General features: G+C 40.2%; 1 protein-coding gene across 2 annotated transcripts in view; it reads left to right on the top strand.

The window, feature by feature from the left end:
* Positions 1 to 14,575, top strand: part of vps52 (VPS52 subunit of GARP complex) — a 34,155-nt gene that overhangs the window by 16,378 nt on the left and 3,202 nt on the right. For both annotated transcript variants that reach the window (XM_079653091.1, XM_079653090.1), the window contains exons 12-19: positions 3,727 to 3,882; positions 4,010 to 4,128; positions 4,792 to 4,915; positions 5,006 to 5,101; positions 5,551 to 5,658; positions 5,814 to 5,879; positions 9,428 to 9,539; positions 10,256 to 10,374. In XM_079653091.1, coding sequence (XP_079509217.1) covers positions 3,727 to 3,882; positions 4,010 to 4,128; positions 4,792 to 4,915; positions 5,006 to 5,101; positions 5,551 to 5,658; positions 5,814 to 5,879; positions 9,428 to 9,539; positions 10,256 to 10,374 — 900 coding nt within the window. The remainder of the gene's footprint in view (positions 1 to 3,726; positions 3,883 to 4,009; positions 4,129 to 4,791; positions 4,916 to 5,005; positions 5,102 to 5,550; positions 5,659 to 5,813; positions 5,880 to 9,427; positions 9,540 to 10,255; positions 10,375 to 14,575) is intronic.

The following is a 14,575-nucleotide window of genomic DNA, read 5'->3' as shown; positions in this document are numbered from 1 at the left end:
TAAAAAAACTGGACAAAAGTTAAAAAGTACAGACCACAGACTGTGTCATGGCGAATACAGTCGCTGGTTTATTTATGTCTGTAGGCCGTTGTTATGAGTGTGGAAGGACGACCCAGTCTCACGGCATTTTGTGTTATAGTCACGACATTTAATCTATTGATTCGTGTTCACCAACATGATTTTCCTCTTTTTTTCGTGTCACACAGAACGATTTTAAAAGCAATGTATTTCTATTGGTAGTGTGTTTCGTGCCTGCAACACATCTTTTTATCCCTGCAACACGTCTTTTTGTCCGTTCGGGTCTTGGAAGACCGGAAGCTGTGGGGTTCATAAAAACATGTTCTTACTCAATATCAAGCCACGATTATTATATCGCATTAACACCATATCCCTACATGCATTGCGGCTAAAACATCCAATCACCGAGCTTAAACCATAGCTGAGGATCTTGGGTAATCATTGCAGTGGGTGTGTATCGCACTGATGCTCGAAATGTCCCTTATAGGCCTGCGTCTGTTTCCGGTTATTTTTATTTTGAAATTCAGTTCCTGACGGACGCCAAAAAAGCCAGAGATTATGGAATTAAACAAATAAATAAAAACAAGGATAATTGTGTGTTATTGGTGAGTAAATAACAGAGTGTTATTTAGAAAAGAATAACAAATTAAAAGGAAAAAATGATTAAAAAAAATACAGATTTCAGTATTCTGAGGCTCTGAGCCCTATTTCTTTTCCTCACAGACGACCAAAAAAGTCTGACATTATACGATTTAAAATAAAAACAATAATAGTGGCTTGATATTATATATATTATATATATATATTGATATTGAGTATATATATATTGAGTAAGAACATGTTTTTATGAACCCCACAGCTTCCGGTCTTCCAAGACCCGAACGGACAAAAAGACGTGCTGCAGGCACGAAACATACTACCAATAGAAATACATTGCTTTTCGAAAATCGTGTTGGTGAACGCGAATCAATAGATTAAATGTCGTGACTATAACACGAAATGCCGTGACACTGGGTTGGGACGGAGCATATACAACGTCAGCTTAGCCTGGTTGACCCGATCTCCATTCAGAAAACAAGCATTTTAAAAGGTTTTTCGCCTGCCGTCTTGTCTGCAGACTGGTCAAGCATTAATTCATAGTTCTTACTAACCGGTATCACTATGTTGTTACTTCGGCATCATTTAGAAACGTGTATTACAATTTAATCACAGTAAAATATGTTCATTTTGTTGTAGTTGTCCCCCGAGCCAGCGCGTCTTGTTTGAATGATACGAGTAAACACAGCTGACAGCCGCGGTGAAACTCGAGCGTTTAGAGCAGGGGTGGGGAACCTCCGGCCTCCGGGCCGTATACGGCCCACGAGACCATTTGGTACGGCCCTCGGGGTAATTTATAAACACACACAAAAAAGAAAAATATCCAATAAATCTAGACCGCAAAATAATTAAACAAGCGTGTTTTTCCTGGCCAAGGTCAGGGTCCTTGAACACAACACGAGCCTAACGTGTCATCACGTGGTATATGTCTCGTCTGACGGGAGTGTAGTTCTAACGGAGAGCACCAGAACGCGGCCCCGGGCCGGGACTTCAGAAATTGCAATACCCATAAGGAGCTGTACACATGCCGCAGTTTTTGCGTGGCTGTGCCTTTAGTTGAAAGCCCAGTGGGCGATCTGTTCATCTGTCATACTGATCATACAGTCAATAACTTTGTTGTTATTAGCATCTGGTTAGCTAGCTATGCTAACGAATATAAGAAGCTTTTCTCCAACCAGTGAGGTAAAGGCACATCTTTATATGATCATTATAGTTATAGAAAAATAAGAGAATAAAGTAAACAGGTATACAATACTAATATGACAGTAAAAAAAAGTTGTTATTAATAAATAAGAATACAGTTTAAAAGGGAATTGATTTTTAAAATATCCATAAAGAAAAAAATCTGTTTACAGTTCTGTTTCATCTGGGTGTTGAGAGATGTATCCATAGATCTCTTCATGTTGCTCTCAAAGTGCACCAGATTGATGCTTTTAACTTCAACATTTAAAAAAAATCTTCATGGTGGTGCATGCCCCCAAACCCCCCTAGATGAGGTTAGATCCTCCCCCCACTTAAATCATGTCCACATGGATATGAAACTAAATACATTTGCACACATCTTGTGTCCATATCTTTCTGTTTTGGTGGTCATGCCACGGTGTATGAATGCGCGGGTCATGGTCAAATATCTGGATTAAGAGGTTGCTTTTTCTTTGCACAGCATGAAAGAAACGCGAAATGAATGGGCTGTGATTTGAGTTTTTTAAGCAGACGTTGAGTTCAATAATTTGTACGGCCCTCGAAGGATGTTGTAAAAATTGAAATGGCCCTTGAGAGGAAAAAGGTTCCCCACCCCTGGTTTAAAGCAATGCGATAGAAGCGATTAGAACGAAGCGAATATTCGCATCGCGTCCGGTGTGAACGCAGCAAAAATGTGCCAAATGAACGGTGTCTGACAGGTGCAAACACGCTAAAACTTTCAAAAACATTACAATTAGGAGAAACACGCTGCAGCTTCAGAAACTATGCAAATATAAAACTGCAAATGTGTCAAAACACATGCAAATAAAGAAAAATCTTTACCGAGTTGACCGATCATGGGCAGCATTTAGAAAACATTCACCAACTTGAGGAAACATGCGCAGCGTTTACTAAAAGCGCTGGATAAACAAAGAGCTGCAAGAAGCTAAAAATATTTAGCAGCATGTTAGCAAGGCATTGCACAGAAGTCATTAATAAAATAAGCATTGATGGATGACACAACATGCGATAAACAGAATAAGTTAACATACAGTGTAGTAGACGAACGTCTTACACAAATATCATATATTTTATAAATGTAAATGCATGAGGTAGAGTTTGAGAACAAAATGCACAAATGATTACGGGTTATTGAAAGGGGAAAAAAGGGAAATCTGTTTTAAAAAACAGAATATATTGAACATTTCAGTCCACCTCGCCTAGTACAAGAAGAAAATGTATTCCAGAAACGCTGATGTGAAGCTTCACTTATCATCATGTACTGAGGTGTAGGTCAATACTGACAACTTGTGGCAGATCTTTTTTTTGGTATTTAAAATAATAAAAAAAAAATCTTTGTTCTGCCAACAAACCTTTTACAGCTAGTGATTGGCAGTAATCATACAACCTAAGTCAAAGTTGTTTCAAGCAATAATCTGTTATATGTTGATACATCCCAGAGAAATGCCAGTTTTATATATTATTTTATGTAGAATAAAATGTTAACAGGGCAAGTTTTTAAGAAAGTAAAAACTAGTGGTAAGTGTACCATTGTAATTTATATAACAGGCTGTATTTTTATTTGTATGCAAAGTGAACTTGTTGTATTTGCAACTTTGTATTGTTTTCTTGTGTTTTTTGTTCAAGTTAGGAATACATACATATTACAATGTGTCCTAGGTTTACCTTTGTATGTGATTGTCATAAATGGAAATAGGTGTTTAAAATATAAATATTCCATAATCTTTCACGCACTTGACTTTGCTTTCATGCCATCATTGCCTTTGTAAGCTCAGAATATTTAAGTATATCTTTAGTACTATGTACTAAATACAATTCATTTTAAACTGAGTCATGACGACAAGAATCCAAATCAAATTGTGACTCAAGATTTTGTGTATGATGTAAACACATATGTTCCTCCCGCAGTATCCCTATGAGACGCTGTTCCGCAGCCAGCACTACGCTCTGCTGGACAACGGCTGCAGGGAGTTCCTCTTCCTCTCCGACTTCTTCATGGTGACAGGAAACTCTGCCCTCGACCTCTTCAACAGCATCATGGGAAAAACTCTCAGCATGTTCCTGGTACGACCAACAAACCTTCTCTGTTGTGCTCAAACCTCAGGTTCAGCTCCTCTTAACTCTACATTAGAGACAACATGGTGGCATATTGTGATATTCAGTGTATTGTGTGTGTGCTCCCTCCCTGCAGAAGAGCATGTCCACTTATGTGTCCGACTGCTACGACAGCATCGCCGTCTTCCTCTGCATCCACATCATCCTCCGCTTCAGAGCCATCACCGTCAAGAGGACCATACCCGCTCTCGACAAGTCAGTCTCATCAGTTTGTCATTTCAAAAGCAAACTATGCCTGAGAAGCATTTCCACCCTGCAGGGGGAAGACACAGCTTGGTTGTGTCTGCAGACATTATCCTACCGGTGCAGTGATGACATATCTTTGTAGGATAACCTGAAAGTTAGCATAATAAGGGCTTCCTCATCAAAAAACTTGATTTGGAGAAAATAAGATCTGTGACAAACACACGTTTTGTTCAGCAACATAATCTCCACATATTAACACTGTTATTAACATTGGGCTATAAACAAACCACATCACAGTCGCTTGACTTCACGTCACCACCGCTAAGCTAAAGTTAAAGTTCTGCACGATGACGTTTAGTAGTCTCAGTTAGACTTTTGTAGCAACCGCCATTTTGATGAGCTTCAGACATTCACCAGTGCGGTATTTACTGACATATTAGTTGTAGAACAAAACGTAAACATATCTAAAGCTCGTCCTAACCTCAGGCCTTATTTCTGGCTTCTAACTAAAACGTCGAAAGAACGTTGAATTCCAGATGAGAGAGACATAAGTGGTGAAATCTTAACTATTCTCTGGGACTCATTCCTGCGCCACTCTTAAGTTGAGCTCTATTTTGCTCCACCATCTGCTCTCTGCGTTATATCCTAGATTATGATGTGTGTGTGTGTCAGGTACTGGGAGGCGGTGTTGGAGCTGCTGTGGCCGAGGTTTGAACTGATCCTGGAGATGAACATCCACAGCATCAGAAACACAGACCCTCAGAAACTGGGAGTACTGGATACCAGACCGCACTACGTAGGTCTACACACACACACACACACACACACACACCCTGCATATCACCGCTTTCAACAGTGTGTTTGAGTGTGTGTTTGTTGATTTCAGATCACTCGTCGTTACGCAGAGTTCTCGTCGGCCATCGTCAGCATCAACCAGACGTTTACAAACGAGAAAACACACACTCTGCTGGGACAGCTGCAGGTACACACACACACACACACACACACACACACACACACACACACACACACACACACACACACACACACACACACACACACACACACACACACACACACACACAGCATTGTGTAAGAAGACAGAAGGTTGTACGTTTATAGACATTTTTGCCACCTGGGACAAATAAACCACAAAATGTGAAATTACTTTGATAACAAATGAAGTTACTAGGGCAGAAAATATATGCAAAAAATAACCAATTACGTACTTAAAGGGAAAATTCAAGAACAAATCTGAAATTCTTATCTTTCCTCTCACCCTTAGTGCTATGTAACAATCTAGATTTGTGTAAGAGCTGCTGAGTCTCTGGTTTCTCCTTTAGAAGAGATACTGTATTAGCTGCAGGGATGTCTGGCTCCTCTTAAAGGAAATCAGTTGTACAAAATGAAACCTGAGTGTTTGTTTTCCAGGTGGAGGTGGAGAACTTTGTTCTGAAGATGGCAGCAGAGTTTCCCTCCAGAAGAAACCAGCTCATCTTCCTCATCAACAACTACGACATGATGCTCAGCGTCCTCATGGTCAGCCTCACATGCTGCTCCACCTCCTGTTTTCATTCTGATTTACTCTTTTATTTCCTGTCATGTGAAAATGTTTATCAAAGGTGTCCTCATTCCTGCTCCTTGTCCTCTGACTTAGATGATGGACATTGAAATCTTTGTTTTTCTGTGTCCAGGAGAGGGCAGCAGACGACAGTAAGGAGGTGGAAGGTTTCCAGCAGCTGCTCCTGGCCAGGACCCAGGTAAATACCACAGAGGATTGCTTTTATTCTCTATCAGTCCCATTCAGATGAAATATCTCTTTTACAATGAGACATCTGAAACGATGTTACCCTTCCTCCTTTCTCTGTCCTCTTTGTGCCCAGGGCTACAAGTGTGACTACAACCGGTTTTTAAAATAAGGTGTTAACTATGTTAAGCTATATAACCAAGGCACATATGGAAATAAAATAAATGAAAACATGTTACCAGGGATCCTTATGAATTACAAGAAAATACCACTTAATTAGGAGGGACATTTATTAATTTGATGTCATTTGTTATTATTATTATCCTTTTTTATGAAAACTGTTTTAATAAATGATTCCTGCATTTGTCATTTTAATCTCAGAGGATCTTCTTTCCAAGGTTCTTTTTTCTTTCTTTCTTTTTTTTACCCACAATGGCTTATTGCGCCATTATATATACGGTGGGGCAAAAAAGTATTTAGTCAGCCACCAATTGTGCAAGTTCTCCCACTTAAAAAGATGAGAGAGGCCTGTAATTTTCATCCTAGGTATACCTCAACTATGAGAGACAAAAAAATGAGGAAAAAAAATCCAGAAAATCACTGTCTGATTTTTTACAAATTATGGTGGAAAATAAGTATTTGGTCACCTACAAACAAACAAGATTTCTGGCTCTCACAGACACTAATGTTAATGGCACCTGTTTGAACTCGTTATCAGTATAAAAGACACCTGTCCACAACCTCAAACAGTCAAACTCCAAACTCCACTATGGCCAAGACCAAAGAGCTGTCAAAAGACACCAGAAACAAAATTGTAGACCTGCACCAGGCTGGGAAGACTGAATCTGCAATAGGTAAGCAGCTTGGTGTGAAGAAATCAACTGTGGGAGCAATTGTTAGAAAATGGAAGACATACAAGACCACTGATAATCTCCCTCGATCTGGGGCTCCACTCAAGATCTCACCCTGTGGGGTCAAAATGATCACAAGAACGGTGAGCAAAAATCCCAGAACCACACGGGGGGACCTAGTCAATGACCTGCAGAGAGCTGGGATCAGTAACACACTACGCCGCCAGGGACTCAAATCCTGCAGTGCCAGACGTGTCCCCCTGCTTAAGCCAGTACATGTCCAGGCCCGTCTGAAGTTTGCTAGAGAGCATTTAGATGATCCAGAAGAGGATTGGGAGAATGTCATATGGTCAGATGAAACCGAAATAGAACTTTTTGGTAAAAACTCAACTAGACGTGTTTGGAGGAGAAAGAATGCTGAGTTGCATCCAAAGAGCACCATACCTACTGTGAAACATGGGGGTGGAAACATCATGCTTTGGGGCTGTTTTTCTGCAAAGGGACCAGGACGACTGATCCGTGTAAAGGAAAGAATGAATGGGTCCATGTATCGTGAGATTTTGAGTGACAACCTCCTTCCATCAGCAAGGGCATTGAAGATGAAACGTGGCTGGGTCTTTCAGCATGACAATGATCCCAAACACACCGCCCGGGCAACGAAGGAGTGGCTTCGTAAGAAGCATTTCAAGGTCCTGGAGTGGCCTAGCCAGTCTCCAGATCTCAACCCCATAGAAAATCTTTGGAGGGAGTTGAAAGTCTGTGTTGCCCAGCGACAGCCACAAAACATCACTTCTCTAGAGGAGATCTGCATGGAGGAATGGGCCAAAATACCAGCAACAGTGTGTGAAAACCTTGTGAAGACTTAGAGAAAACGTTTGACCTCTGTCATTGCCAACAAAGGGTATATAATAGAGATGTTAAGATTCACCGATTTGCATCGGTGCATCGGCAGAAACGTTCAAGATGCGAGTGCACCGGTTGAAAGAGTGCGCATCGGCTACAGTTTGGGTTGAACCGGGTTGAACTCGCGATGCATCGATTGCGTAACGTCTTTGCATCGGTAAAAAAATGATTCATTCATATAAAATCCCCTCATCTTGTCAACGCTCAGCAGAGACGATCTTTGATATTTGCTTCGCCACTACGGAGGCCGAGAGTCTCAGTTATCAACACACATGGAAGTTGAGGAGAAAGAGAAACACAGCGCACCGAAAAATACCTGCAAATCAAACGTTTGGCAACACTTCGGATTGTTCAAGAAAGACGGTGTAAAAGTCCTTTATGCTATATAGTTGACCGCAGGTCATGGAGAGTAATAAGGTATCCGTAGACCTTTGTATGAGGTATCTTTATTACTTAACAGGTCTACAGCCATGATACATAGATCCGTCCTAGATGCGGACTTGCATACACACAGTATCACTCCGCAGCCTCACCCCTTCAGTAACGTCCTGATGGTATATGTGCGCGGCACTATATACTACAGACGGTCAACTTGAAAAATCGCTCGCAAATTGTTAACGATGCCGAGCCGCTTTAAAGTACACAAGTAGTACGAGGAACTTAGCGACGCACATAAAGAGGCGACATGGGGTCTGCGGCTGAAAAGAGAAACCTGAAAGTGAGACATATGAGTTAAATCACTCAGTGAGGTGTTCTGTCAGAGAGAGCGGTGTTTAGTTTACAGCAGCCTGTGGCCAATAATAGTTTAAATGTCTTCCTTACTGTAAGCAGTTAGGAAATACCTGTTTGTGAAAGGTTATTTGTATTCTTTATTGTTCATATAGAACCCACTGCTTTCTGCTCACTGGTGAGTTAGCCTATGAATGAGTGTTAAGCACATCAGGCTGGCAGCTGTATGGGCATTGCACTATGGTAGCTGTTATTTGCACATTGTTAATCATGAGCAATGCATCCTTACATTGTTTAACTGTGAGGTGTTATACAATTGTACTCTGGAGAGCTTTTAAAGGTAAAAAAATAAACGGCATGATGGGATGTGCAGTACCAAATATGTAAAGCACTTTTTTGTTAATGTATGATTTGCTGCATATCAGGAATAAAACAAAAATCCTCTGTCGTACCATATTGAAGTATCATTATTTTTGCATCGTGTTGAATCGCATCGTATCGCCCCGAATCGCATAATGTTGAATCAAATCGTATCGAACTGTATCGCAACAGGGGTGAATCGTATCGTATCGCATCGCCTGGTGTTTCAAATGTATCGTTAATGTATCGTATCGTGGCAATGTATCGAGATGCGCATCGCATTGGCCACAGTGATGGAGATGCACATCCCTAGTATATAAAAAAGTATTGAGATGAACTTTTGTTTTTGACCAAATACTTATTTTCCACCATAATTTCCAGATAAAGTCTTTAAAAATCAGACAATGTGATTTTCTGGATTTTTTCTTCTCATTTTGTCTCTCATATCTGAGGTATACCTAGGATGAAAATTACAGGCCTCTCTCATCTTTTTAAGTGGGAGAACTTGCACAATTGGTGGCTGACTAAATACTTTTTTGCCCCACTGTATTTCCTTTTATTTAACTTCAGGAATAAATACATAATACATGTATATACCTTAAAACATTCAAAGTATGAATTCTTAACGTTTAAAAAGCTGTGAAATAAAGCAGATTAACTGTCAAATCTTTCCAAATGTTCACATTTACTAAAACTGTGGGATCCTGACTCCCTCCAGGAGTTTATCGAGGAGATTCTGTCCCCCCCCTTCGGAGGGATGATCGCCTTTGTCAAGGAGGCCGAGGCTCTGATGGAGAAAGGGCAGCTGGACCGACTGAAGAACGATGAAGGTGAGAAGAGTCCATTTGATTCAGCTTGATGTCTTCTCTTGAATTAAAGAGGCCCTTTTCTGCTTCTGGGCTTCCCCTTTCCTCCAGCGTGTTCTAGAGGTTTGTGTGCATGTAAATGCTCTCCAGAGGCTTTGTTCCCTCCAGGGGCTAGTGGGGCCCCTTTGACATTTTTTTTTTTTTTTTTAAACTTGTAATTGAAAACTATATTAAGTATGTTTTAAAGAAAGAAGGAATACAAATATATCGAGAATAAGCCAAAGCTCAGAAATAATATAAAATAAAGCTGAACAGAGCTGCCACTTCAAATCGCCTGCATAACTCAGACTTGCCAGCGTGAGCCGGATTCTTTCACTTTACGCTTCAGTTTCTTTTTACTGAGTAATGGACGGCGTACTCATCAGCGCTCCGCTCAGTTTTGTTTCCTCTCTTTCTGGTTCAAAGATTCAGCTGCCCACATCCTTTTTTTCAGATAGCACACTTCTCGCTGTTTCCTCTCTCACTCACCATATTATGCCTGTGTGTGTGTGTGTGTGTGTGTGTGTGTGTGTGTGTGTGTGTGTGTGTGTGTGTGTGTGTGTGTGTGTGTGTGTGTGTGTGTGTGTGTGTGTGTGTGTGTGTGTGTGTGTGTGTGTGTGTGTGTGTGTGTGTGTGTGTGTGTGTGTGTGTGTGTGTGTGTGTGTGTGTGTGTGTGTGTGTGTGTGTGTGTGTGTGTTCAGCTCGTATCACTCAGCTGATTCGGGGGTTTTCTAGCTCGTGGAAACAGTCTGTGGAGGCGATGAGTCAGGATGTGATGAGGTCCTTCACCAACTTCAAGAATGGAACCAGCATCATACAGGTGAGAACCCCCACCCCCAGAAATGACATTACAACATCCAATACGAACGTGCATCTGAAACAAGCTCTAATAACAAAATGAAAAATCTATTAATCCACTGATTATTATTATTATCATTTCAAAAATGTGATTTGACTCCTGCAAACATAGGACCGAAAACCATGAATAAAAAGAGATGGACAAACTAATTACAATAAATATGTCAAAACTAAATTACACAGGTTTGAAAGGATTTATTTCATTTCATTTTTCATTGAATCGTTTATTTAGCAGGGACAATGCACATTAATGAACACTTAAAACCAAAAAATGCAAATAGTGTAAATATGCCAGATTTGAGCTTGGAGCTAATTTCCATCCGAAGTCCCTCACATAAAACATTTAAGAACATGACAATTATCAGGGTTCGTACGGGTGCTGGAAATCCTTGAAAATGCTTGAAATTGTACGAGGTGTTTTCAAGGTTGGAAAAGTGCTTGAATTTTGGGAATGGTGCTTGAATTTGGGATAAAGTGCTTGAAATTGTAAGTGCTTTACTTCGCTTTTTAGATTAAAAGAAAATAAAGAAGTCGGAGCCAGCTTAATTGCTTCGCTTTTTACATAAAACAGCTCCGCTCGGGCCTGCCCGCACTATGCGCGTGACCTGCAAGTGGTTTTGTTACGTGTGACCTGGGCATTCTGATAAGTGATAGATGACGGTATGCCAGGAGGTTGCAGTTTCAACGAGCGTTGGCTAGCAGAAGACAAATACAAGCCATGGCTAAGACGAGGTTCAAGCCCACGAGTAGCCTCCTGCAAAGTGTGCAGAAAATAACGATGGGAGAGTTTGCGCTGACGAGCCACATGAAAGGTACGCCGTAGTAGAGTATTTTAGATTAGGCTAATGTTGCATGTTACGTTTGTTTAAGCTAAAGTTAGGTAGTATGTTTCGTGCCTAAACCAAATGTGACTTGCTCTATTGAAATCAGTCACATTGACCCGAAGACACATTTTCGTTTGCATTACTGGTCTGGGGGAAGCTCGCGAGTGTGTGTGTGTATTTTTGCGTTTGTGTACCGGGGAAACACTCACAAGAAACACCGGCTGTTTTTATGCTTGCTGTGACGTTAAATTACTTTGTTTATTTGAAAACAGATGAAAACAAACGGCCCCGGACCCTGTCGTGTTATCTATGATTACTATACGCCTTTACTTTATCATTTCAGCGGAGGGAGGGAGAGCGGTGCTGAGGAAGAGCAGGGTGCGAATTGAGAGGTGCCTCTTCTTCCCTTTACAAGCTTTAAAATTGTATTTATCGCGTGATTTTGGCAATAACAGTTTCATATTCTGAAAGCCAAGACTTTGTTTATTTAAAATTAAACAAAACACCCGAACCCTGAAAAATGAGTTTTTTTTACACAAGCCTTGAAATGAGCCGTTGCGACTTTTGACTGATTTCGAGAGAGCGGGTCACAAATAATAACACATTTCGAAGGAAAAAAATATATTCATATTTCAGTATTCTGAGGCTCTGAGCCCCATTTCTTTTCCTCACAGACGGCAAAAAAAAGCCAGACATTATACGATTTAAAATAATCGTGGCTTGATATTGAGTAAGAACCATAGACTGTATATAAAGGTAAGAACATGTGTTTATTGTCACGATCACAGGTACAGATCAGAACCCAATAGCACGACTCAGATACAACCAGTGTTTTGGAATGTTCAGTTTATTCAGGTCAGGGACAGGCAGGGTCAAAACCAGGAAATCCGTCAGACAGGCAACCAAAACCAGACAGGGAGCAGGCAGGAACTTGAGATCCGAATACAGGCAGGCAGGGGTCAAAAACCGGGCAGGACAAAAATCTAGGCTAGAGAATAACACTCACTGGAGAGCTTGGCGGAAACAACAAGACAATCTGGCAAAGGACAAGTGATAGTGAGGTGGTATAAATACTGTGGGGTGATGAGGGAATGAGTAACAGGTGAGGGGAAGGGCTGGGAAGACCAGGTGAGCGAAGTGAGTTGATTACAAGGGCCTGGAGGAAGGCGGGATCTGAAATGACAGGAGAGTTAAGATGAGCCAAACCAAACAAACAATAATAGATGTGTCTAACTTGTGACATTTATGAACCACACAGCTTCTGGTCTTCCAAGACCCGACCGGACAACAACACGCAGGCACAAAACAAACTACTAATAGAAATACATTGCTTTTAAAATCGTTCTGTGTGACACGAAAAAAAGGGGAGAATCGTGTTGGTGAACACGAATCAACAGATTACATTTATTTTGTGACTATAACACGAAATGCCGTGAGACTTGGTAGCATAATTAGACCTTAGCTTGTTAGTATGTTGTTATAAATTATAAACTGAGGATTTGACCGTGTCGCTATGGTTGATACTTTTAGAAACAGGCTTTTATATAAAGTCTTGAAGTATTATTCAAGTGAAACTACATTTAGCTTTAATCCCATGTAATTGTAGAATGAACACAGTCTTCCTTTGAAGATGTACTGTATAAATCAAGTGTCTTGAGTAGTCTAAATTACCTACAAATCATTGTACACATTTGTAAATATTATTTTCCACTTGTTACCATTGTGAGTCTATTTTTATGCAGCTCTGCGTCATTTTGTGGCTAAAATTCAGGCTAATACGCTACCGGAGGTGGAATAAGTACTCAGATCTTGTAGTGAAAGTAGAAGTACTCAGATCTTGTACTTGAGTAAAAGTAATAGTCCCAGAGTGTAGGAATACTCTGTTACAGTAAAAGTCCTGCATTCAAAATGTTCCTCAAGTAAAAGTAGAAAAGTATTATAATCAAAATATAGTGAAAGTAGCGACAGTAAAAGTAGTCATTGTGCAGATTGGTCCATTTCAGAATAATAGATATGATATGTTTTATAATGATTGATCATGAAAGTGTTCTCAAAGCTGGTAAAGATGCAGCTAGTCTGAATGACTTTGTATACTGCAGGGTAGCTTGTGGATTTACTCCAGGTGGAACTAAAGTCTGATTTAACACTTGATTATATTTCACATCATTCATCCACATCTGTAAAGTAACTAAAGGTATTAAATACATGTAGTGGAGTCAAAGTATACCATGTACCTCTGACTTATGTTTACTGCCAACCTAAAAGTACCTCAAAAATAGTAATCAATAATGTATTGAAAAGTTATTTGGCTGATTGTTTTATATTGGCTCAGCCAGGTTATATGGAAGGCCCAGTCTACGTACATATCACTCAGGTCGCTCATTTTGAAATATTAAACTTTGTTTTGTTTTCTTTAATTTCTCATCCTCATGTAGAAAGCTATCACGAAACACACATTTGGTTGTTTATAGCATAAAGAACATCTGATTTAATGTGAGGTAGGGAAATAATCATTTGAGGATAAGTATGTGTATATAACAGCTGTAAGATGCTTGAAAAGCTTGAAAATGCTTGAAAAGTGCTTGAATTTGACTTTGGAAAAGGTGTAAGAACCCTGAATTATACACATAGCAAAAACAAATAGATGATATGCAAAAAGAGCAAGAGCAGCATACACAAGTATTCACCACATGGTGATACAATATAGCAGCTAAGACATATAAAGTGCAAGAGGAGATACAAGAGCTACATAAAGTGCAAGAGGAGATACAAGAGCTACATAAAGTGCAAGAGGAGATACCCCTGTGTTAAAGTGCATTTAGCGGTGATTGCACGTCTGTTTGTTTCTCAACCATTCTTTGAGTTGACCTTTGAAGCTATTGAGAGTGGGACAATCCTGTGTCTCAGTTTGCTATTCCACAATGAGCTGCCTTTAATGGAGAGGACATTTTGTCCAAAAGTGGTCCGTCTGCAGTGGACTTCACAGTCTCCTCTGGTTTCTGACCTAGTGCAGCGTCCAGTGTGTTTTTTGTGGATGAATTCCCCTTGGGAGGGGGGGCAGTCCATGTAAACATCATGGCATACATATATATACATTTTAGGGTTTGAATTTATTTAAAAACAGGTAAGAAATAGCAACAAAAAAACATAATAATGTTGATATAATATTCACAAAGACCTCTTGTCAATGTGAACGGCTCTCCGTTCTGAGTAGCAAGCCTCCTGAAAATAACACCCATCATTGCTCTGAGTGTTTTATTTGTATATCCAATGCAGCCTCCATAATACTCGTACGGAAAACCTGCAGAGAACAAGCAAGGAGGAAAACAAATAAAGACA

This window comes from Notothenia rossii (assembly GCF_949606895.1).
Source record: "Notothenia rossii genome assembly, chromosome: 10".
Lineage (NCBI taxonomy): Eukaryota > Metazoa > Chordata > Actinopteri > Perciformes > Nototheniidae > Notothenia > Notothenia rossii.
Note: the sequence above shows the minus strand (reverse complement) of the source record. Positions and strands in the feature narration are given on the sequence as shown.